Source organism: Apteryx rowi, unplaced genomic scaffold (genome assembly GCF_003343035.1).
Source record: "Apteryx rowi isolate R43461 unplaced genomic scaffold, aptRow1 scaffold_509, whole genome shotgun sequence".
NCBI classification, from domain to species: Eukaryota; Metazoa; Chordata; class Aves; order Apterygiformes; family Apterygidae; genus Apteryx; species Apteryx rowi.
Genome location: NW_020450771.1, coordinates 161,775 through 188,643, shown reverse-complemented (window position 1 = coordinate 188,643; position 26,869 = coordinate 161,775). Strand labels below are relative to the sequence as shown.

Below are 26,869 nucleotides of genomic sequence, written 5' to 3'. Positions count from 1 at the left end.
AAACAGGTTTACTGAAGGGGAGCATTAGGAACCTCAACCCATACCAAACCCTTTGTCTTTGTGAGAGCCTCTCTCACGTGAGGCAGCATGAACCCTGAGCAAAACTGCTGGAGGTGGCTGTATCCTCCCCATCATTCAGCCGGCACGTGAGAGCAACACTGGCTGGCTTCAGCAGACAGGAGGATCCTGTCTGCCACCTCAGCTAATTGGTCTGATTCTATAAAGCTAAAATGTTTGGGTACAAATTGCACCATCTTATTCAGAAAGTACTTGTAAATCCCATGCAATATAGAAGGAAAAAGAAATTAATGCTGTCCAAACAGCAGCTATGAGATTATCAAGAATGATTTCATACAGTAAGCACCTTCTCAAAGGTAGCATTGATATAATGGAATAATAAAACACTTAGACATTATTGATTTGAAAGCAACGCTATAGTTCTAAGTTTCAAAGATGATATGAAGTCAAATGATTCTCATAGTAGGTATTAGATTTTCTGTTTACCAGACTACAGTATCATTATACAAACATGTTCTATCCAAAAGTCTGTGCTGAATTTCCAGAATATGAGCTCCATATCCACAGCACATGGATAGTAGCATGTCTTACAGATCTGCAGAGGCAAAATGGACACAGTTTTATGCAGAACCTTAAACATCTCATCAGGATTATCCATAGCTCTCTAAAGCATGAGGTCACAATACCAAACCGCCCCTTTGCATTCTAAAGTAATTAAAAATGAATCATTTAAAAATATTTAATTTTTTGAGTAGCTCAGCAAATCAAATAAATTTATTCATTAGAAACTGTCATTGTAACATCCTGTCACCAGAGATAATGGATTCTGACTATTGATGTGTGTTCAAAATTGATTTAATAACTGAGTAATGAATTTATTTTTCTTTATGTTGTTCAAGATTGGATCCATGAACTGACAATTATATACACAAGTATACTTAAAAACAAATCTTTCCATTGGCTTTAAAACCCTTTGTTATAGCATGCATATGGATGCCAGTTTAGATTTTTTTTTTAATCTCTTTGTCTGAATTGTAAGTGATTTTGTCCAATCTTCCCCAGTTTTTAGGACAAATCTTTTCCTAATATATCCTATCAAAATACCAAATGGATCAATCTCTTGTTACAGAAAGAAGAAAATACAAGCTGTCAGTACTACATCTCAGCCCCATTATCAAAATCCTATCCATGGTAGCAGTTAATATTCTCATTTGAAAATTGGTGTTTATTCCCTAACCACTGATTGGAGGAGACCCCCAACTATCTACATAGCCTTAGGTCATCTAAGGCCAGTGAGAAAAACACCTTTATTGTACATGATATTGTACATGATTGTTCAGGGATGTTTTGTTTGATTTAATAACTTCTGGCTAAAAATTCCTTTTCTCTATGAAATAATTCTAATAGTGAAAATCCTTATTTGAAAAAATTACATTTTTTTTAAATCTAAACATATACCATATTGTTGACTGTACCACAGAGCTTGCTGGCTGCTTGCCTGTTCTAACAACAATTTGTAGGCAGCAAGCCAGCCACACTAGCTGATTCAGTGCAGTGATGCCCATTTTGTGCTAGCCACGCTAGCAGCTGAGAAAAACAGCAAGGTTGTTTCAATAAAAAAGGAATATAAATACTTCAACCATTCCTACAAACTTCTCTTGCTCTACTTTTATCTACAAAGTCTTCTTAAAAACAAACAAAAAACCCCAAGCTACTCTGCCTGTGGGAAATTATCCTTTACCAAGGAATGTAGTTAAGAAAAGGTAATCTTCTTCACTTTCCTTTTTTGCAAGTTACATCTGCAAGAAGGGAAGCAAGCAAAGCTTCCAGAATTTCTTCCAGCACATGAAGGAAGCAGCTGGCATAAGCAGACCCAAACTGAATAGTATCACATTTTTCAATAAAAAGATCAGGATATTTAGAGTGTCAGAGACAAACCACAGCGTCTGGCAACCTGCACAAATGTTCAAACCACTCATTCCATCAAGCAGTACTCAACAATATGTAACCACTGGCTCAGTTTTAATGAGAGTTGTCAAAGAAGTCTCTGAAGAATCCCCATGCACATGAAGTGATTCCAGATCCACTTGTGTTCTCCAGCAYAGCTGAAGATTTCAATTTCTTTTTGGTAGCTGTTGTACCAAATGGTGCTCAAATTCCTTCTCTGACCTCCCAGAAAACAAAGAATTGTTTACAGTACTTATTACAAGGCATCAGGATAAACAGCAAAATGAGGGAGAAAGTATATACCATACATCTTTTTGTGGGCGTATGGGCATCAGCACAGATAATCAGAAAAGACATTAGAGGCAAGAGCCTTCTCTAGTGATACTCTGGTTCTCACAATTCCAGACATTTCCAGGAACTGTCTTATTCTCACAAAAAATAATCTGAATATTCATTATTAGCCCTGCTTCCTGTAATGAAAACCCTTCTAAATCCCACCTCACACAAGTAGACCCATTAAACATATTCCATGACTACTTTTGGGATGTAAGGATATCATTCTGAAAAAGGAGGAGGATTAGACTGGATGAGTCTAGGCCCTGACTGAGCAAAGCACATATGGCTGCATTTAAATCCTATTGATTTTAATGGGATTACTCAGATGCGTTAAGTTAAATGCAGGTTTAACTGCTTGCGGAATTGAGGCCATGATTCACAATGGAGTATATCTGAATGTTCTGCAGAACATTAAACAACCATAGAGAAACTGTCAGCATAATAAAGACATCTCAGTCTAGAAATATTTTATTCCCTGCTATTACAAACAACACTTAGCATTGCATTAACTGAAAGACACCTGAGAAGAGAAAATCATTTCTCAATAAATTCAATTTCTGTTCTTTTTCCTGGGATAGGGAAATGCACTACAACCAGAGCAAAAGTTGCTGTATGGCTACATTGCTACAGTGTCACATGAAGCAATCATCTCTCATAGACGCACAGTACTTCTAACGCACTAAACTCATTTTTGTATTTTTCCCCATTCTTTCTAGCTCCAGGAGCACTGTTATCCCTTAACTCTGCCAGACACAAAAACTACAAAATATCCGGATTTTTGGTACTTGGGCTTTTTAACTACATGGAATATGAAGGTAAGAGCACTCCGTTTAACACTTCCTCTACCTTAGCATATTCGAGCATTTTTAAGACCAGCTACTATTCAACCTTATCTTCTCTTTTCATTCTGTCTCTTCTACAGCCACTCTTTCAATGCCCTCTGATATTCTAGTGATTTCTTAAAATAGCAACTTACTGTCCTCTTTGTGTAATAGGGATTTGACTTTAAAGTCAGATTACAAGCCGCTAAGTAATGGAAGTTCAGAACAAGATTTTCACAGCTTGCCAACATCATTAAACAACAAGAAATGTACTACCTTTTTTCTTGTAGCAAATGTTATATTTTCAAATAGTACTCTTGCATGTGTGAAAGAAATGAGGTCTTAAAACCAAAAGAAACACTGTTAAAATGGCTATTCTTCTGATAATTTAGCTAATAGCATCCAGATAACCATATGCAGTTAGTCTTGACTAGCTTTGTTTGAATTCATGCCCCAAAATGTTTTGAAATAAATAATGATATTAGAACATGACTGAATTAAAATAAATCCTTTGTTTTGACAATTGCACCATTTTTTGTATGGCTGGAGAGAGAATGTTCTAAAAAGAGTGCTTTTAAATGAGACTCTTCAGAGTTTCTGGAACGTATGGTCTATCAGTGAGAATTTGTAGTACAATAGTAGTCGTATACTAGAAAACAATGATGCAATGGTATAATAAAGCAGAGAGTAAAATGGTAAACAAGTAATGCCCATAGATTACACCTTACTATATCTTTGGAGTTTCCACCTACTTGAAGGGAATTTGAAAAGGTGTATTTCTGTGTCTAAATACGTATACAGGTAGTGACGGAATTCATAGAAAACCACTCAGATTAAAGGAATGACAAACTCCCACCAACTTCCATTGAAAGTTAAGAGAGTACACTACTTAAGGGGTGCCCAGCAGGTGCTCCAGTCAGCAACTCTAAGCTTCCCCAAACCTCTATAAATACACCGATCCATATTTCACTATTTTATATGGTGTAATTCTGTGTACCTTAACAGAATGAACCATATGCACAAAATGTACAAAATAAAACTATTTAGCTAATCATACCTGTGCTGAATGATCCTTCTTGACTAATTTTACTGTATGTTCCTCAAATAAATGAAATATGTTTGAATAACATTTCTAAATACCAAGAAATAAAAGAAATATCATAATCTTAAGGTATATTTATCAAATTGCATATGGTTTGCATAAAAATAGAGCTATGCAACAAGTATTTCTCTATAATAAAATCATATTCCCTTATTTCATTACCATATTCCCTTATTATGCATTAAAATAATAATTGTATATGAACAGCAACACTGGCAACACTGTTGAAGAACAGTAACAGATATCAGAGCAACCTTATGTCTTTTCATCTAACTTTTCCTTTTTTAATAAGATAAGGAGAAAAAAACAGCAGACACTAATGAAAATCCAGTTACTGGTTCTGTCTCTTAGATCATTAGAATTTTCTTGGTCAGACTTTATAATACAGCTTCATTTCTGAATAGTTCATACTTCATTAATGAATGGTCAATAGATGTTACAATCACATTGCAGATGTGAATAGAATGGAGATCACAGATCTAGTACAATATGGTAGTCCACCTACTGACTTTTTGGACTGTGCTACAGACTTCAATATTGACTAATCATTAAAAAGTCTATTCAATATTTATCAGACTCTCAGTATTTTTCAATGAATGAAACTTCAAAATAAAAGTGTGAGCATTTTCTTTAAGGCATTACATACCTTAAAGAATGCAAAGAAAAGAAAATCATTAGTTATTCCCTAAAGAAAAATATTATGGAAATCCATGAAAAGTTGTGTCCTTCACTGACATTTAGGTCTGCAAGGGTTAAGAACATGAGCAGTGCTTTAAGATGGGTCCTCCTCAGATATATTTTGAATTAGTGAAAGGGTCATTGACTCAACAATGATCTTGCATTGCTGAAGTCAGAGGAATTTTGCCAATGACCCCAATGGGAACAATATTGGATTCTCAACATTAAGGTTAATATTTTTCCTATCTTCAGTGATCCATTTAATACTGTGATGAATTATCAATATCTATAATATTTACTAAGTTCGAAAGGTTTTATACACTTTGCAAGTCTCCAAAGAAACTTCAAAACCACATCTAAATTTTTACCTTTCACCTTGAGATTGCATATGACAAAATTAGTTTTATATGTAGTCAATATAATCCATTTTAGTGTTAGAGATCTAATTGCAAAAGAAATCAGGGCTGATATTAAAGTCTGGGATATATGGAGAAACCTACATTGATTCTGAGGATTCAAAACAAGCTTCATCATTAAAAGGGAATTACTTCTGAGATTATTGACTACTATTTTGTGGTGACCCTCAGGACCATGGCCCCATGTATCAACTTTTTGTCAGTTTGGCAAAAGGGGAATACAGGACAATGTCTTGGGTCAATGAAATTTACACATAAAATTACAGTTCTGAAAGAAAAAAAAAATCTCATTAAAGCTCAAACTGAGACATGTTAACGTTTTATGCCTCTTGGGTAAATTTGTCTAAATATGAGAGAAACAAACCTTTATGAGGTGCTTTTGCTGTCTTTGGTTTCCAGAGAAAGAAATGAGGAAAAAAATCTTACATAAATGATGAAAATTGCAATTTTATAGTGAAAACATTGCAAGATATTGTGAAAAATTATCAGAATGTGTTTAGGAAGTTGTAGAAAAAAATGAAACAGAAGAGAACAGGGAAAATGCAAGAACCAGAGCTACTATGTGGGTTTGCTAAAACACATGGAAGCAAAAAACAAAGAGTTTACCGTAGCTCTAGTGACAATATTAGGTGCCATCATAAGCAATGCAATAAAACACACCTCTATCTTATGAGTTGTTTCAGAAAATACGTCAAGCAACTGAAAACCTAACTCATGTTCATTAAATTTCCAAATTTCAGTAATACCACATATATTTCCTACAAAATGATATATGTATTGTACAGAGTTAATCCTGTAACTTTATAATTTTCAAACACTATTCTCCAGAAGGTTAAATCATCTTTTTTAAATGCACAAATTCAAGAGATGTTCTTGCAAGCTCGTGTATGTATATTTCATTTGTAACGTTATCCAACAACTGTTGAAAAAGTGGCATTCAAGACTGAAGGAGGCTAGCATTCTGCTATTACTGATAATTATGCCACTAAGATAACCACATCTTCAGAGGAGTTTAGGGCTGTAATCCAGAATCTATGCTGTTTCCCCTCTGCTATATTTGTTATTCCTCTAAACTTGAAATCTCTTTTGCTGTTTTTGTAAGAAAATCTTATATTGTGAGCTATTCTGTTTTATCTGCAACATTTTGTAGCCTGAGCTGTGTTATTCATGGTGTATTGCACATTTCTCAAATGCTAAGTGTGGCAAACTAGAGTTTGGAGGGAGGGAGGTAAAGAGGAATGTGTAGATTTTTTTCAGCTTTTTTTCCATAAGTTAAATGTTTTCTGACATACAACTAATATTGCAATGTTGCTGGAGCACCTTTTGCAGCTTTTCTTATATTCCATGTCCTCACCAGGAAACACTGAACTACTTGATGTTCTCCAGGTAGACACTCCTCTCTCTCCTGTGCTGCTGTGTGCCATGTTGCTGTATATAATATTTTTGTAACACATACAGGGCTCTAAACTCTGCTTAGGAAATTGTAGGAACATAACAGAGACAACAGAAAAGGAATGACTGATGGATAAAAAGTACGTGAAATCAGCAGATGTCACGAACATCCACTTACCAGATGTATGCAGCAGAGCTGAGCTAAGCATTCATTCAGTAATCAGTTGACAGTCAGATCAGGTGAAGCTATGAGACAGTCACTTCTGGCTGCAAACTTTTGTATCCAGAAAACTACATGCTGAACTTTAGCCTCCAAGAAAAATTAATCTCTTAACAGATAAATTGGTGAGAACACGCTCAGATTGTCTGCAACCATGGTCTCCTGCCATAATCTATGTCTCATGCCCTGTGCAATATCCATTGAGGATAGGGCTTGGCACTCAGGTGAAAAAGATTAGTCAACATATCCTGTTGCACAGGATTGTGACTAGGAAATGGGCAGGGAATAAAGTAATTTGAAACAAAAGGCCATGCTGAGATGCTTCATATAGGACATACAACTCCAAGGACCTTTTTTTCTCAATCTGCACAACCAAGAATTTTCTGCAAGGCCAGCAGAAAGGAAAAATATGGAATTTTGGGGCTGTCCCATGATTTGGCTTGAGTTCAGCAATGCAAGTGCACTTTATTTTTACAGCTATGCACTGTACTTTATGTAAGATTCATCAATAGAGATAGGAATGGCAATCAAATGAACACAAGGCCATAAGAAGCTTGGGAAATTGACTTAATGTTTTATAATCTAGCACTACCTGGCTGTCTCTGAATATGATTTTAAATGTTTTATAAATAACCATGAGGAAATTGGTGGAAAAAAGATGTTGGTTGCAGTCTGCATTGGTTTCAAAGCAATCAATTAACTTCCAGAGAAACCAGAAGATGGACACTAAAGTGTTTTTTTTTTTTTTTAATGTATATAATGGTATATTCAAGACTGCAGACAGTTTCCAGAAATATGGTATCTGAGGCTTGTGATGAGTTACTCGGATCTATTTGCCTGACAGCACAAAGTTCATTAGGGTTTCTTTTTGAATGGACAACAATATTCTTTTTCAAGACACAGGACAGTAAAGGACATTCATCTCCTTGCTGAGAACTGAGGGCTGGCTAGGAGTTATTCACATTGCTTGCCTTATAACACAGGTGTTAGCCAAAGGAGTAGATTAACTCAAAGATCTACATAAGGAATTAGCACGTACTTGTTCAGTAATTTAGCAGGTAACTGACTGATAACTGAGGGAGGAAAAAAATTTGTATTGGGGGATAAGCTACTTAGGTTTAAAAAATAACACGCTGTAAGATAACTTAGCCTCACTGGGGAATTATCTATCTGGAAGTCCATACCTTTCAGGATGGGATCTCTCTCCAAGTTTCAGAAACCAATTTTATAATTAACTGAGAAATGTAGACATGTCCAGGGAAATTCATCCCATATCTAAGATGATACCAGTGACTCTAACTTTTGAGATGACTAAAGTTATGTTAGATGAATCCCACTCATTTAATTTCAGATATCTACAATTTCCTTTTTCTTTTTATCCAGCTATAGAAACAGTCTTTTTCTAGTTTTGTAATGAGGTATTTTAGCTGCTCATAGATAGCTCTAACCTCTCTGCCCTCTACAAATATTTTTTGGATTGCCCCTAATAAAAATCAATTTACTTGCCTACTTAAAATTAATTAAAATAACAAAATAATTATATTTAAATGAACCATCTTGGCAGGAAGAGTACAAAATACCACATCAAAATTTCAATGTTGTGAAGGTCATATTATTAAACTCAGAGAACCAGGTTCCGTTGCAATTTTTTGCACACAGACACTCCTGTAAACTGAAGACAGTCTGCTTTTGACACAACCATAATGGAATATCTAAATTCAGAAACAAGAAATGAATTATTCTGCCTCTCACCAAGGAACTCCTTGAGGCCTTTCAGAGAACAGTAGCAGAAGGTCACACATTTTGTTGCTTATGTAGGCCAAACTGAACAACTCGTACTGGAAAGCCTATTAAAGTGCTGCCTGACTTTTGTGTAGGCAGCACATGGACTTGGAGAAAATTCCTGTGCTTATATTACCAAGCAGGAACCCTGCAGTCTTGATTTTCTTCTCACTCGTACCTGTGGAAAAAACAGGCTTTTGCAATATTCTAATATTCATCAAAAGCCATACAAGTGAATGCCTAGATTATTTCTTGGAATTTTTTTTGGAAGTATTAGATGCAGCATCTAAAAGTTATTGCATTAAAATGGAAGAAATGCCACCGAACTGAATGTAGTACTTTCCCCTTACTTTTAGTATTCTGTCCTTACAGCATTCTGCATGCTTTTAAAAGCACTACTTGGTTTTCAGGTTTAGCTAATAATAACTCTCCTTAACTTTTCATCTTCTTACTATACCAGAGTTTATGTCACTGTAAAACCAGTAAAACAAACCCAAATATCCGAATAGCTGGAGAAGATACGAAGCATACTAGCCTTATGGAGCACTTTATCTTTAAGATACGGAAGAGGATCTATAATAGGATAATTCATAAAATCTGTAGCACAGAAATTAAATAAAGAGAAAAGTACTACAGATTGCCATGAGCCAGAATCATCTAATAGCATTAAAGAGAAAGGAATGACCATTAGAGGCTATGAGATACTGTAAGTACCCCTCAAGGGTCTGTACATGCTTCACTGCTTCATGTGAAGTCTCGTGTCCTTTAATCTTATTAATCAGTTCTCAAGGTCACAGCTGAAGGCAAGAGACCCAGACTGTGCATCTGTAGAAGATATTTATTTCTGGAAAAATTATAGTTCTGTTTATGTGAAAATGATACTTAGTTATGTAGTACATAAGTCCAAACCTGCAAACACTTATCCCCACTGACTTCATAAAAAGCATTTACAAAATTGTTTGCAGTATCAAATTCTAAAAGCTGAAATGAGGGTGGCCCAAGCAAATAACAGATGCGTGCAGCCTTCCCACACTTCCCACCACAGGGGCTCCACCAGGAGAAAACACTGAAGATGGGAGGAAATGCGGCTACCACGAGGATAGGCCGTTCCCTTTCTCATCTGGGTGGCTGCAGAATAGGCAGGATGGGATGAGGAACAGTTATGGATTTAGCTTTGTTCTCCTCTTCCTACACTGTGTTGCCCAGTGCAGCTACCTCTTGCATTAAAGAAGTAATCTTTGGGAGGAGATGTGGGAGAGGTAAAGAGACTGACCAGAGGCCGTAACAAAACTGCGACTGAGCCGTATTTCAATTTCTCCTTTGGTCTACGGACAGCGCAGCTACACATAGTCTTTGAACAGACTTGCAGGAACACACAGTATCCTCCTATTGCAGGGCGTGGAAAGTGAACCTTAACAAAATTACTAGGAATTAATATGTGGCCAAATAGCACTAAAATTCAATTTCAGAAATTAAAGTTCTAATAAAGCAATATAGCCCCACCAAATTGTGGGATAACTATAAACCAATAAAAAGAATGGTCAAAAGACCCTATCCAAGCAAAAAATGCAGCTTTCCTGGCTATCTCTATAGAGATGTGCCAGGCAAAGAGATAAAATGAAGCAAGCAGCTGAAATAAAAATGATTCACATTGTTAAACTGCTTAGAAGGAAGGGGAGAGACTTACCTTAGATTGACATTACTTGAAATGAGTTCCCTCACAAAAGCAATTCAAATGAGGAAAGTTGGCCGAGGGAAAAGGATTCTAAATAGACAGTAGCAGCACCCCTATTTGTAATTCCTAAGAAAGCTTCTGTCGTTTCCACTGGAGGATGATTTAGGAGAGAGAAAGTCCAAAAGTTTCAGCAGTCTCAAAGTACAGAAGGACAGTTCTGATGTAAGATGGCAAACACCTGAGTGACTGAGGCATAAGAAGCTAACCAGTTCTACCTGACAAGCAGCTTAACAATTTTGATATTCCCATCTGTAGGACCTGATAGGGACCAGTTTATCCAACTACATCATTACGACCATGCTTTAATAACCCTAGAGATCATGAATACTTAGAGTCAGAACGCATACTCAGAGCTTGAAAGTTCCTCTGCTCCTAGGGACCATTATATTTACCTTTGAAGGACAGCTTTTGAGAATAATCCATTCCATAACATCAAATGCCTGATTTTTATTTTTAAAATAACTCTTTCTGAACACAATTATTTTTGGAGATATATACACACATACACACACAAAACTATAATAACTATTTTAGCTGAATTTATGGATATATTTGAAGTACATGACAGAAAAGAGCTACTTCTTGGAACCTCAATGAGTGAAGTCTTTAAAATGCTTTTCCTCTCCCCTCTCCCCCCCTTATTTTGCTATTTTACTTTAAACATGAGATCAAATTACAATGCATTGAACTGAATAAATTACTTTCTGAAGCTGTTTTATCTCTGTGTAACCAGACTGAGCCATATTGCAGCTTCACTCTCACCACATGCTTCTGGATCGGGACATAGTTCGATTCCTTGTGAGGCACAGTTACCAAAACTGAATAAATATAACTTCTATTGTCAGAAAATCCAATGCAAATCAGCTCTGTTGGGAGCAAAAGGCATAGTCTTGCTGAAGAGTATAGTTCAGAACTGACATCAGCATCGTCAATCCTTATGCAAGAACACGTTGGCCAGATTCATAGAGGTGACATCTTCAGGTGCAGTTAGCATTGCTCTACAATATACCTCAAGTGTCTGGTCCTGCGTTTCTTGGCAGCCGTTTGTATGATACTGACTTTAGTGATCACACAGAATATACCTTATGGGGAAAGGTTTGACTCTTTTTTGTTGCTGCTAACAAAACAAGAAGAAAGAGGAACAGAATTTGCATTTGGAAAAAATGCAAATGGAATTCTCACACCAAGAGAGCATTGTCTGTGATTCCTACTTTTACCAGAAATATAGGCAGATTTGTCTCTTGTGCAAAATACAACAAAAATAATGTAACTGGTGGGGAGGAAAAGTGTTTATGTTTAAAAATGTAATGCACTTCAAATAACTAAAGATCACATATGGAAAAGAAACCTAGGCAAGGGAAAAAACAAGGAAGTATATATGTGTGTATATATATCTTACATACACATATATATATATATATGGAAAAATTGATCAAAGCTCCATTTTGCTTAAAAAACATGGAGGAGTGCATAGCCTTACAGTGACACAGGACTGTAACTAACTCAGAGGTGCTTATTTATTTGTTTATTTAAAGATTTGCCGCCCTAGAAGAGATCTGAAAAGGTTCTGAATCCTGACACAAAGAAGAAGCATTTGTGCTATTTCATGCATTCAGTGGAGAAGGCACCATTTTTCTCTTATCTTGCTATCTACCAGCATCCACTCTTACTATTAGTTTAATCACTATTCCACAATACTGAAGTTTTCCATTTGCATTTCCAACCACAGTTCCAGCTGATCTCCAGAGATCAACTGTAAGACAGGTCTTCTCTGCAAAAAAAGGCTGTATCAGTGCAATTACAGATGTGATATTAAAAAGATTTGAAAACCTTGTGATGGACAGTTGTATTTCTTTTTATCCTGTTTACTGCATTTCAGTGTAAGTTGATAAGGAATCACTTCAAAATAAACTAATATAAACATCTCAGCTGAAAATAGGAGTGTTAACATAGGAGTTTGTACCAATTTAAAAGCCACGTTTTAACAGGTGCCATTTTGCTTGTAGTGTTCTTATATTTGCCTAACACTGACTTGCTAGTGCAACTATTTATGAACTTGTACTGGGAAAATGATGATTCCCTTAATGGTCTCCATTTTCATCAGTCTTCAAAGGTCTGCAGGCAGCTCCCTTAATGTGCCGCAGGCATTGACCCAAATGAGCAAGAAACCCCCCATGATTTAATTGTCATTTTCAAATCATAGTGCAAATCAGCATCTTTTTCCACCAAATCTATAACAGTTATTCAGAAACAATTCTAACTTCACTCTATGTTTCAAGTTCCACCAGAGGACTGAATCCATTCTCATTGTCTCTGCCTGACCTTGCCCTGGATTTTTCCTTTATGAGGAAAATTTAGTTGAGGCTTACCTTAGTTGTGATTGATAATGAACAAAGTCTGTCACATCCCAATTTACACTAGGATGTTTACTACCCTTTCTTATTATAGAATAATGATACTAACTTTTATTACAAGTTTAATTTTTAATTACAATTAAACATACATAATTACAATTACAATTTTTTAATTACAAGTTTCATTAAATACTGCAGAACTGATAGATTCTAAAGTAAACATATATTCAAGAGTTTTTTGCAAATACATTCCTTTGGAGGAGGAAGGGATTTCTCTGCAGAAGAGCTAAGAAAGTTAGAACCCTACTGGTTTATTTCACAGGAGGAAAAAAAAAAAAACAAAAAAGAAGGAAAAACTTCACATGAGTCTGGCTTCAGGAATTTTCTCGGCTTCAGAGTCAGCCTTTGTATCACATCCAAAAAATGAGGGAAAGGGAGAGAAAGAAAGAGCTACGAATGTGCATGAGCTAACAAGAAAAATGACATATTTCTAGGTAATAAATTCTATTCAAATTCCTTCGATTGCTCTAGGATGATTACAAGATCATAGTTCACTAAAAGAGCTTTGCACACTCAGTTGTTTATAACTGTTAATAAAAAATATTTGAACTACTTTCTTTACAGTGATGTCAGCTCAATACAGTGTTATTGCCAGTTTATTCTACACCATGGTTTATAGAGAAATAAAACAGTAAGAGGGCCCATTTATTATATAGAATGTGAGGTAAAAAAATGCAGGCCTTGAACACGTTTTTTAATCACTCTTTGTTCCCCCAGGCAAAATTATGTCCTTAAAATTGATAAACATCAAAAATATGATTCAAGAATTTTGGGTTACTATATTACTCCGGATATCTATGAAAAGCAATGCGCATAGACTTGCCATTGAATTTCATAGACATTGTTATTTTCCTAAAATATTGATTAGTGTTAGGCTTTAACAGAATCTGATAAAAATCTCTACTCAGTTCTTACAGAGGTATTGAATGGCTATTAATGACATTTCCTAGGACAATAGTTACTGTTCCATATTAAATCATTAAGTGACTCTTAATGTCAAGCAACATTTAATAAAGTTCCCTGACTATTATGTCAGCTTCTATCTTAGAATTAGTCCTTGATGTGTTTGATTTCAGGCATTACATACCAGTAATTTTGCCCAATACAGACATAACTAATTTTTGCTAAGTTTCTGAAAATTAAAATTACTCTGCCATATGCACATTTAGGTTTCTGCTTTTCTTGCTGTTGGGCTGGTTAATTGGCTCTCTAGCCTTTTCCACTCCTGCTTCTTTTTGGTAAATCTCATCAGCATCTTCCACAGGCACTCGATTTGGCAATAGTGATAAAGCAGATGTCAATGATCTTGCTACAACTTTATGACTTTAAAATACCCTATAAAAATGAGCAATATTGGAAAGCAAATATTCATATTATTTTTTTCTCTATATAAAGCTCAGAATATTTATTTTTCCAAATATCAAAAGCTAGTTGCATTCATTCTTGTAGGCTTTCTTCAAGACATAGCAGCCTAACAGTATCAATCCAATTACTAACAAATTACTAACTCTTTCTGACTTTGTCAGAAATGTTTTTAATAGCTTTGCGTCTTTTCTATTAAATAATTGTCTTACAAAGTCACCTTCTCCAAATTAGGCTTTAATGGGCTGAATGTTCATCATTTTTCAAGGCCATTTGCAGGACTGTTTAGAAATTTACTTATTTTTCTTTGACTTCTGCTTCAGTTGGAGCCTACAACACTATCTGTTCTTCAGCTCATCACATTTTCTTTATTTTCTCCCTTTCTATTGCCCAAATGCAATGCACTTTTTTCCTAATCAACAATTGATTATAATGAACTAAAAACAAATTTCTCAAAACTAAATTCTTTAGTAATAGCTGAAATAGTTTTTGCTCTAATTGATATGTTTCTTCTCTTTAAGGCTCTAAAAATGGAGAATAAAACAAAAAGGAGAGTTGGATAAAACTTGTGGCTAACTTTGGTGAGTTCTTTTAGTTAAACAGAAGATGGATGCAATTTTCTGCCTTTGCTGCTTCTGCTGCTGCTGAGTTAATAAGTAGCTGAAGACTGGCTGAGAAAGGGTCATGGCTGGGAAAGCTGAAAAGATGTATCAATAAATAGAGCCTTCATTTGATACCTTGGACTACCTCTCATCTAGCATTAGATTTTAATCGGTGGAGTATTGCCCCAGTACAGGAGGGGCAATACATAATTGTCCATAAAAAATGGCAGAACAACATTTTCACAAAATCAGCTCCTTAGAAAAATATATGAATATATATGAAGTTTAAAAAACACATTAGTCCTTTTTTTGTATATATTATTATCTATGCATCTGTGTACATATATATATACACACACACACACAGATATACAAATAAAATACAACACCTTATTTGAACTATATTTGAAAAAAATTTCCATGCAATAAAATTAAAAATGGATATGTTATTTCTCTATACTTAATGTTTCCAAATAACATTTATCTCTCTCCAATCTTCCATCAATGACGTATTAATGACACAGTCTTAGCTACTAAACATCATTTCATTAACAGCATTAGTTTGTTGTGGGTTTTTTTAGGGCAGACTTCTCACTGTGACACTTCATACTGTGCAATTTTCTTCAGCTGTCAGATACTCACATTCAATTCCTTACTGTTGCCTATTTTTAAAGTATTCTAAAATAAAGCCAGAGCTGGTAAAAGGTGATAGCTTACCAGCTCACAGCTTACTGAGGTGCAAGATTAGCCAAATGACCATCTGCTCAGCAGAGAGCAACAGTCAAAGTTCCTCCGCAAACCTTCCCAGAACACAGTTGAGTTTAGCCCTGAAGGGAACATCTCTGCACTTCGTTCACCTTGTTCATTCAGTCCTCAGGTCTCTGCTGAGATTATTAGGCTTGCTAATTAGTATCAGCTGTGACGGTGAGTTTTTGAAATGTGGACATCTGTCCAAAGGTAACTAGACTGTGACCTCCAATGTAACTTCTCATAGGCCACTATATTGCTATCAGATGGTGATAATATTCAGCATTACTAACCCTGCCCTAGAGCAGAACCAGCCAGAGACAAAAAGCTTCTTTTTCCCTGTTGAATAATTATTTTTAAAAAGAAGAAAAAGAAAGTCACAAATACCTGGACCTGGAAACATCCATGACAAAACAGACAAACTGTGGGCTTGCACATTTTAAGAACACTTCACAAACAACTGCTACTCAGCTCTTCTTAGACATTTCAAATAAATTCTTATATTTATAGTTAAACCTACAGCACTTACACAAAAATATATTCAGTAGCTAACATTTTTTGTTAATTGGTCATATCTAAGTAGTCATACTCTTAGGCTTCCCCACAATTTTTTGGAATTAAAGCTCACCACATTTTCCATATGATGAACTTGGATACCTGATATATTTCTTTTTAAATTACTCATTCATCAAAACTCATTTAAGCTATTAAGTCTCCCTGTCTAGCAACATATGTTAAAATACACAAGCAAAGAAATCTGCAAGAACAGCTCACTGTATTAATCATGCTATAAATAAGAATGGCAGAGAAGATACAACAGTTAATGAAGAGTCCACTGATAATATTCTGCAATCTGCAGGCTTCAGGTGAAACTTAAAATGAAAAATGAAATTGATGACATGTACTGTATCTCAAATGACATTAGAGATGCAGGTTACTGAAATCAATTCATGTTAGAAATAAAATTTGATTGTGACTGTTTCAATAACTCTTAGCAATGGCTGTTTCAAACACATTTAAACATACTGAAAGTCATATATATTAATATGCGCAAACATGTATAAGCATAAAAAATCAGCAGGTAGTCGAGACATTCCCTTTCATACCTCCTTCTTACCAGCTATAAACTAACACATAATCCAAGCAAAGAAAGGATTCAGGAGGAAAAAATATTTTTGCACCAGAAAGAAGCGCAAGTACTAAAGTTTTATTCTCCCAAATGCAGAGAAAAGTTCTCCCTTTATATTTAGCAAAAGAGACAGAGTGAGGCTGCATACCATCCTTCTTCACTTGTCCCTTGCCAGGAAAGGTCTTGTATGGTATGACAGTACAAAAGCTTCCCCAGTCTAGTCTTTTTTCCACAAATATTTGTAAGAAGCTATAAATTGTCTCTCACTGAGATGCAGTTGCAATGCAGATCTTAATAGAGTCAGAGGCAAAACAGCACAAATTGCAATTCTGTTCTGTCATTACCAGAGGGGGCTGCTATATACTAGTGGTAAAATTCAATAAAAAGGTTAAGGCAGCTGAATTGCATGCAAAAGGCACATCTTCCAGAAGCCCTCTTGATGTAACTGTTTGAGTCCAAAACCCACAGTGTGCACCACCAAAGAAATGTAGGTCACTTACTGCCAGTGCATTGTTAGATGTTGTTTGCATTTCAAAATACCAGCGCCAACAAAATGTTTTCTCTGTATGTTTTTGTTTGTGTCACAACTCAAATATTACAGCTGGAAAATCAGTATTCTATAGGCTGCCTTACTGGGGGAAGGGAGGGGGAAGCCCCAAACCAATTAATAACAACTCTTAGTTTGAAATTTGATTAATTTCTTACTTTAAATAAGTGAATCATCAGAAATTCAATTAATTTCAGGAGCATTAGAAGAGAAAGCAGTAGGCTTTGTCCCTGATGGTAAAAGTACTTAGACAAAGTAGATTTAATTCTTAATGTAACCTCTTCCCATTCCTCTTTGAACTATTCAAGGTATATAAACACAATAGATGTAACAGGCAAAGGTTTGGAGCAGACAAAGAACACATTATCAAAACACAGAGAGGGAAAATGTACCTTAAAAAATGTTAGCTAAATATAGATTTGATAACTTGCTTTGCTTACAATAGCCCAAGAGGTAATTCTAGAATCCTGCACCCTAGAAGCAAAAGGAAATAGCAATTATAAGTCTAGAATAAGGTGCTATGTACTCTTCTGAAAAACATCATATGGGCAACATCTTTTAATGGACACAGCCTGCATTTTGATCTCAGAGTGGAACAGAAGTTCCCTGATAAAACTCTGCTCAAATAACAGCAAAGGTTGACCTGAATCAAAACTGTAGGAAAACTCCTTCACTTTGGAAATGTTGTCAGTTCAGATATGTATCCTTATTAGAATCTGAACTTTGCAAATTGCCTCTTTAGCAAATGTTTAGAAAAGTTGATTCAAGTCCTGAAACTAAATATTCTAGCCTGATTTGTATTTTAAAGCTTTTAAATACTATGGCAGACCTGCTACCTCATATACTTCTTCATTGCATTCATTTATATATTCCTCCTCTGATATTCTTTCTTTCTCAATTTTATTTTAAATACAGACTACACAAATACTAACTGTCTGCAGAAAGAAAGAAAACTAAGGGAAATAATTTCATAGGTTTCTAAAAGATCTTTTAAACTAAACAAGATGAAATATTTGACCTCAAAGCACCATGCAACATTAATACGCAATATGGGACAGCATGCAGTGGCCAGTAAAGAACTTGGCATACCTTCTACATCAATGATGTCATAAAGATCAAACCCCCCAAATATTACAAAAATCCCAAACCCCGTAATAACTTGGGGAACTTGGTCTTCCTTTTCAAGCAGGTAGAATCCAGATATATTTATTTATAAGCAGATGATTCTATCCCTCACTGGTTTTGGAAATACTACCCCATGAAAAAAACAGGATCATGAGTCTCAGTCCTGACTCTACAGTAATTGAGATAGGTGAGTTGGACTGATAGAGGGACACCATAAAATGTTGCAGGAGGGTAAGTTTTTGTTGATTGTATTTTTTTCTTCAGGAAAAAAAAAAAAGACTGAGAAAATGGCTGATTGAGAGCTAGTCAGAGGCTTTGGAGGCTCAGAGTAGTCCCAGCGGAGCCAAATTAACACAGAGTTATCCTTAACAACATGCAGAATCATTCACTCTTTATTGACTCAGGGAGAAGAGAGCTGTCTACTGAATTTCTAACAGGACTTCCTATAGTACCTTCCCTTGGAGTTCTTCCCTCCAAGTACTGACCTTCTCCAATCCTTTCCTGCCTGTGGAGTCTAATATGATCACAGTCTGAACTGATTTGGCTGAATAGAATTATGACAAAGTCTTTGCATCCCAGTTACCCTTGAAGAACATCTTGCACATGCACTTCAGACTCTCACCACTAGGAAAATCAAGCTCTCACTTCAACTCTAATAGTAGGAAGTCTGAATAGCAGAAAAACAAATTACAAAACTCCACAAAACTTCTTTTTTCAAGGTTATGAAATAGATATTTGTATGATAAGAATAAAAGCTTTTGATCAACACAACAGCAAATATTTCTTTTCCTGGAAAATTCTTCCTATCTAGTAAATGACAGCAGGCCCTATATATCTTTTATACTTAGTATCTGTTGAATGCTAAAAATAACAGTGCCTTTAGGAATTGTACGCTACCTAGTTTGTGAAAGATGACGTGAGGCACTTTTGCTCTGCACATTTTAATTTTATTTGCTTAACGCTGTTGTTATTCCTGAGCTCGATTTATGGGTACCCAAGGGTACTCCTAACCTATTTGATGTTATTTCTACTGGAAACAGTTGACAAAAGCAGATCTCCCCTTGAGAGACAAGACTTGAAACAACAGTTTCAGTATTTGTTTCAAGTTTCAGCCATTTGCTCAACCTAATAAGAGCTTCTTCAAAGGCATAAAATAGTAACCCATCACCTTGAATACCATAGAAAAAATAAATGCATAAAAGCTGCCAATTCACACTAACTCTGCTGTTGATAAGCAGAAAGCATTGGAAGGTATTACACTACATGGAATACTGACTATGGATTTAACTTAACTCTGCAAGGGTATTTGGCTCTGAAATATTTCACTCTGTTGGTCAGAGCTGCATGAAAATATTCATATCAAATATAAACCCAGGGCAAACAGGATGTGTGCCTCATGCAGACTTGAAAATAAAAACTGGCAGTGAGCTTAAACATTACTTCCTCTTCGCATTTTTTCTGCATACCATAGAGTACACAACTACTTTAAATAAGATTTTTTTTAATGAGCTCTGCAAGCCATACTAAAATCACACATAGACTGGGCCAAACATCTTGGGGCTTAACTCTGCTCCACCTGTGGTGGACCAGCTGTCCATGGTAGATGGATGTTAACAACCAGAGAAATGGTATATCTTGCTGACAACAGTGGTATTTTAAAAATATGTAAACTGCACCTGGTTGTCATTTTTTCTATTTCAATGTTTTCAGCAAAAAGAAAGAAAAATTATGTTGAAGAACAGACACAATCTTTTTCTTTTCTATGGCAGAGGCAATGAAAAGTAATAGTTAACGTACTAAACGCACTTTTCTTCCTCTTGGGCACCTCAGTGCTATAGAATGACAAAAGTAAGTTTCACTAACAGAGTGCTCTACTTGGCATTTTTCAGTGCAGAGGAGTATTAGAGAGCAATCACCAGCACAAATATGCACAGCCACCTAAATGTTTAACTAAGGTAAAAAGGTTAGAGGTATTTTTATAATTGTTTTGAGTTTTATCAAACCTTTCCAAGAACATTCGGTTCGAGAAAAGAATTAGAAACTCAGGAAAGCTGTGCTCAGCTTTTTAAAAGCTCAAGGATTTGCAATGACCTTGGCCCAACACTGATAATTTATTCCATTGTCCTATCTTTATCCCTTTGCAAAATATGCTTAGCTTTGACTGTGGCTTTCAAAGAATCCATAAATTCTTGACCATCCTTGCACTTGGAAAAAACACAATCAAAAATAGAAAATAAAATAATTTCACCACCTTAATTTAAAAATGATTTCATACACAAAGATATGTGAAATTATTTTGAAAACTCACAAGATTGCCCATATAAAAATAATATAGAGGACTACAGCTAATAAAGGTATGTTTAACCACAACTTTGAGAAGTACTTATAAAAAGAAAAAAAGTATGGGTGCGCATGAATAAGAATGACAGTACTACTGAATGATTAATACCAAAGTATCCTAGTCCTAATGCTCAGTGATAAGACGAAAACATTACGGAGGAAAAAGGAAGTGTGAGATATTCTTTATTTCCCAGCTTCAGTTCAAAAGCAGAGTAAAGGTCTTCTTGGTATCTCAGTTATAAATAGCCACACCTACAAATGTGTGGAATTACACAAAACAGCCTAATTGATTTTATTAGATTTTAATTATTCCACAGAAATGTGTTTCAATCTTAGAAATGACAAGAGTGAACAATTTTCTTCTAATTAAGTTCTTCTAATGTTGCCTAGAGAAGGGAATTTTAGAGAGTTTTTTCTTTGTTTTGTTTGTTTTTTTTTAACAGAGAGGAGAGCTTAAAAAGGTACTCTTACGTTTGTGGGGGGGGAAAAAAAAGAAGAAAAGCACAGTAAGTTATCAGAACCAGACTACTTTTCCTGTAGTCCAGGAAATGCAGGAGATGATAAGTACGGTTTATCCCATGAACTCTGTCATTAGTACAGCAATTTACCCCTTCACTGTACTTCATGATGGTAGGCTCTTTTGATGCTTCCTGGGGTCTACATAGGGCATACTAGAGCCTTTTCCATGCCATCTGATCTCTGGGGTAAAAGGTACACTTCCTTGCAGATTTAGTTTCAGTGATGAGCCCTCAGATTTCAGCTTCAAGGCTGTCCTGACCTGGATACAAACAACCACACTACCAATCCTGTCTGAACTACTGTGTCTCAGTGGTTCTGCATTGCAAGGACTCCTATGGATAATGTCTATGCTGGTTAAGCAAACAACACCCTGCACAGACACACACACAGACACAAAGAGGGCCAGGTGGACCCCTGGTCTTCTGCACTGCTGAGTTTTCTCATTTCGGGCCACACCAATTAGCTCTTTCCAAGAAAAATCTGTTATAGAAGAAGTCTCCTAGGTAGGAGATCTGCCAATCATTGCCATTTGGCATGGGGTCAGCCATTGGACCTCTTTCATTTAGCAGTACAGACACAGTACTATGGCAATTTGCGTTGCAGTAACCCAAATCATTCTTGCTCAGTGAACTGTTATAAGGGACAGGAGAACTAACAGCTTTTAAGCAGGTCTGCACCCTTGTTGCGAAACTCAGGCAGTCAAGGTACATGTTAGCTGACCATGAAAAAGAGGAGGAAGTGGAAGGCCATCGCCTATGTCCTGATGATTTCATTTGTATAGTCATACAGGCCAGTACAAAAGACCTGCTTATGGGTGGGAGGAGACTAGGAGGTATGCAGGAGGACAGATGCCCTCTTTAGTATACAAGAAGGTGGAAGAGCGAATATCCTTTTCATCATTTCAGTGAATCTCTTGAAGCCAATGATAGAGGAAATCTGTGCTTATGACTCTAGGAAGCAAGAGAAGTCAGACTCTGACTTGATAAATACATTAGTGTATTTACAACCATTACAACTGAAAAGCTACTGGAGGACTTTTCTGATCATTCTTGGGATAACAGATTTCACTATCTCCAGCCAAACAATTCATTTCATGTCCTACAAGACATACTGAAATGGAAGAGCATTCCCCTCCCTTTTTGGAGCTTGATGGGGATATAGCTGCTGCTCTGTATGCTGTTTGTCTATCTACCATCTCCTCTTCCACTTCTTATGCCACAAGTTTCAGACACCTTGCTATGATCAAATAAAATCTGTCAGCCATTCAGAAAACTAAACTAAACTTTCATTCTCTAAAAAATATCTCTATGCTCCATAGAAGACAAGCCTATTTTTGAAAAATTGAATGTGCTATGCAAACTAAAGGGGAGAAGGCTGGAAGACAGACTATGTATCTGAGTGACTTCAATGAGCCTGTTGTTCCTACAATTAGCAATTCCCAGTGTCTTGTCAGCTGCACAGGCATCTAAATCCTACCCTGTTTCTTACAACACTTTGTTAGAACTCCCACAAATTTTTAGAGATAAAATACTTTCAGATTACTTAAGGGAATCTCAAAAGGGGTCCTGTGGGCTAGAAAGAATCTGAACAAAGTGAGGTCAATTTAATAAGAAGACGTGTCTTCCTTCCCTGTTCAGTGTATAAATCCAATAAGCTTATTCATGAATAACCTCTCCCAGTTTGTGTTTTGAGCTAAAAGCCTATTAAAGTTTAGGCCTCCAATAGTCATTCGATGCCTTAATTTAAATAAATGAGAATTGACTTGATTTTGTAACATGCCCCTAAATAGTCCTAATAACATTTACTATTAAAGTTTAGGAAGCCAATATTTAGTCCTGGGAACTACAATTCAACTAAGCAAATCCTGTAAATGAAGTCTTACCTCTTTTTTTCCTTTGGGATTTTGCCACAAAAAAAGGAAAGAAATTACAGCTTCAGGAATATAGGTGAATAGTTTGAGACTGAATATATCAATTCGGGAAAATGTCAACATATCCATTTCAAATTTGATTGAAAGAATTAATAGCCAGATCCCAAGCCTAAGCAAACACATTTATGGCTGATATTCTTTACTCTTGTTTATGGGAAAAGGAGAAAGCTGGGCTCAAAATGGAAACTTCATATTACTGCATAGCTGACTACTGGGACAATCTAGTGAAGTAATTCAGTACATAAAGCCTGCAAGATAGATTTTGAAAGAGACACACACAACAACTTTATAAACCCTGGGTATATGTGAAGTGAGGGACATCATATTATTCTTTCATTGCACAATTGTCTTTTAATCTATCAGTAAGACTCATTTTCTTCAGCTAAATACTGTCAGCAAGCAGTCAGCTGCTGTCAATGAAGTAGTATGCAAGCACAACTTACAATTATACTAGGTCTGGGATAGCATCAGAATAACAAGCTATTATTTTCAATGGGAAGTTTACTGCCAGGAATCCAGCTTTTCTTCCTAAAGAAGATCTCCCAACAGTTTCATTCACAGTTCTTGACCTCCTGTAAGAACTCTGCCTATGTATTTTTTTCTAAATTCTTTTCGCTCCTGCAAAATGCAGACCAATTAATACAGAAATACTTAAAAGGAATAACATGATGTTATTATTTTTGAGGTTTCACCTCAGTTTCTTCTCATAATCAGTAGATGAATGCATGTCAGGTAAGTCTTCACAACAAGGGTAGTTGTCGTTCTCAGACAACTGACTTTTAATCTATGCATTTGCAGGTAATGGTGTTCTAAAATGTATGTGCCCAAATACCATGCAGCAAAATGGATTACAGAATTTAAAATTGCAATAAGCAAGAACATAAGAACAGATGCATCATAAGTAATTTTGTTCTGATTTATAAAATAAATACTAAAAGTTCTTTTCCACAAGAACATTTTGTTCCCTTCAAAATCTTGTATTCATCTTCCTTGGCTCTCAACTACAGATTAAAGGCACAGACCTATGTATTTATGCCACTAACCTGAGCACTTCAGCTTGTATTTAGAGCTTAAGTGGCCAGATTTGCATGTACAATTCAACTAAGGTATAAAAATGAAAGTTTTGATCACACCAGAAAAAAAAAAAAAAAAAAAAAAGGAAAAAAAAAAACAAAAAAAAAAAAAAAAAAAAAAAAAAAAAAAAAAAAAAAAAAAAAAAAAAAAAAACTGAAATGGTAGCCCATATTCCAACATGACACTGAAAAAAAAAAAAAAAAAGAGTTTAAAAAAGAAAACCAGAAGAGGAGAAAATCTCTGTGAAACTGATAGGTGCTTTGAAGCCCTGAGAGTGTGCATCACTGACACATTTCATTGTACTTACCTAATATCTGTGCATATTACACATGTGATACAGCGACTGTTTGTTGTAATGAGGTTCAAAGCCACAGATGTTTCACTGGCAGAAGTTGGGTGTGCTCCACATTTAAAGTAAAACTCCTGAAATATTGAAGGAGAGATAAAGAGATTACATAGCTGCAGCTCATGTCCTCCCTTTATCTTAGTCTAACTGACATTTGAAACTACTAAAAAATCACCACTGCCAACAGAGAAGGAGGACAATCATCAGGAAAGATTTCAAAAGAATCCCTTGCAAAAATGCCTGGTGAGGCACATATTTTGTTCAGTGATTTTCCTAATGAAGTAGATATCTACTTTTGTACTGGTTTGATATCAGTGTGACACACTAATGTAATTGGGCTGAAACACTGTGTGAGTTTCTAGATCTATAGGAAAGAATATAACTTGACTCCATCTATGTCAAAAAGCAGAATACTAAGCAGTGTAACTATGCATTAGTACTTCCACATGATACTTTTTGTTATAGATGTTATGTATCAGTGTAAAAAATATGACATATGTACCATGCAGAAAATGGACCATTTTCTGAATTCCTGAATGCAGAATTTTAGTTCTGAAAAAGTAAAGTCTGGCCTTGCTTTTGTGATATTGGCAATCTCAACAACATGATCTTACTGTCATATTCAAAGGAAGCTCCATCTCTCTTCAGACACATATTACATTTGTAATTCTATATTGCATTGCATTTGAGTTAACTTCCTTTAGCCCATATTGCTCTATGCAGCCTCTTACACTGCTTTCATCAGCATAATACTTACAAAACTGTGTGCTTTGTTCTCTTTTACACTGCTCCCTAGGGAAAGCCGTATTTATTGCACTGAGCTTTGATAAGGTTTTGTCATGAGAGATTGATTTAAGTGTCCAAACCACTGTGTGCATATGTAAATAAAAGCTGATTGAAGAAATCTGCTTTGCAATAGGAAACATAGACAACAGTTTGCAGTATTTGTTCCTCTGAGAGCTTTTTTTCCACAGTCTCAAATTTGGTTTGTAATAGAAAAATTAAGACTGGTATAAGTGAGGTAGGAATGGGAAGGTATGGGTATAAAAGCATCAGACGAAATGATAAGAAGGCCTAAAAGAGTGACGGGTGTTGACAGCACCTAGATCATGGAAGATTCTCAACACACCCATACTAGGAAAACAGTTTTCTTAAAACAAAGGACGAACTGCAGCTAGAGAAAGAGACACAGGGACAGCGAGTACATCAGCAGGGTTACCTAATGGCTCACAGGGGTGGGATAGGATGAAGTGGGGAGAGGCGGGGGGAAATCACTGCCAACTTGAAGGGTACAAAAGGCACATCCAGAAAACAGCAACACAAGTGAAAAGCTGTGAAAAAAGTCTTGCTGTCTGGTGTTACCTAATCCTCTCTGACACCTCAAGTACCCAGCTAGACTATCGGGACACGTCTTAGTGCTTGGTTGTATGCCAACAGAAGAGAATGAGCACAACTGAGTGAAATTAGTTTTGCTTAATATAAAAATCACCTTTCCCTCCTACACAGAGATTTGCATTGAGATTTACTACAATATTGTGCAAAATCAGTCCAGAAAAACTCTTACTCTCTCACTGCCTTGAACCTTACAGTAGGGAGTTCCTCTGTGTCTGAGGAGCAGAGGTGTCAATTCCTGTTTTCTCTCAGAGATGATCTTTTAGATGTATTGTGTATTTCTACACGAGGCAAATGCAGTAACACTTCTGTCATGGACTCTGGTGACTGGCATACCAGAAACATTGATACAACCTTGCTCCCAGGTTAGTAAATTCTGCTTCTCATAGAAGCACTGATATGCACAATAGATTGACTGTTAATAAAATATTCAGACTCCACTATAACCTGAGGACTCATTGTCTGAACCATTTATTAGTAACAGTTTTTTAAGGCATCTAAGGGGTAAGAGGATAGTTTATAAGACAATTTCAATTTAAAATTCAAATAATTGTTTGTAAAACTTTTTGAAATAATCATCTGTACATATTAATGCATGGTCAATAATTCTTATGACTAAATCATCACTCTGTCCTGTTCCATAACATCAGATACTAATCAAAAGCAAGAAATTATGTTTAAAGTCATCCTAATAAGAGATTTTAAACTTCTAATGTTTTTGCCTCACTCAGGGCACATTTTAACAAAGTACTTAATACCAGCTTATTTTGAAGCATTTCAGCAGTTCTGAATCACAGAATCACAGAATCGCTGAGGTTGGAAGGGACCTCTGGAGATCATCTAGTCCAACCCCCCTGCTCAAGCAGGGTCACCTAGAGCACATTGCACAGGATTG

At 35.9% G+C, this 26,869-nt stretch overlaps 1 protein-coding gene across 1 annotated transcript in view; it reads right to left on the bottom strand.

Annotated features, from left to right (window-relative positions):
- PRKN (parkin RBR E3 ubiquitin protein ligase) overlaps nt 1-26,869 on the bottom strand; it is a gene marked incomplete at its 5' end in the record, with an annotated part of 536,136 nt that overhangs the window by 367,622 nt on the left and 141,645 nt on the right. Inside the window, one exon of the mRNA XM_026080011.1 lies at nt 24,544-24,659. Coding sequence (XP_025935796.1) covers nt 24,544-24,659 — 116 coding nt within the window. The remainder of the gene's footprint in view (nt 1-24,543; nt 24,660-26,869) is intronic.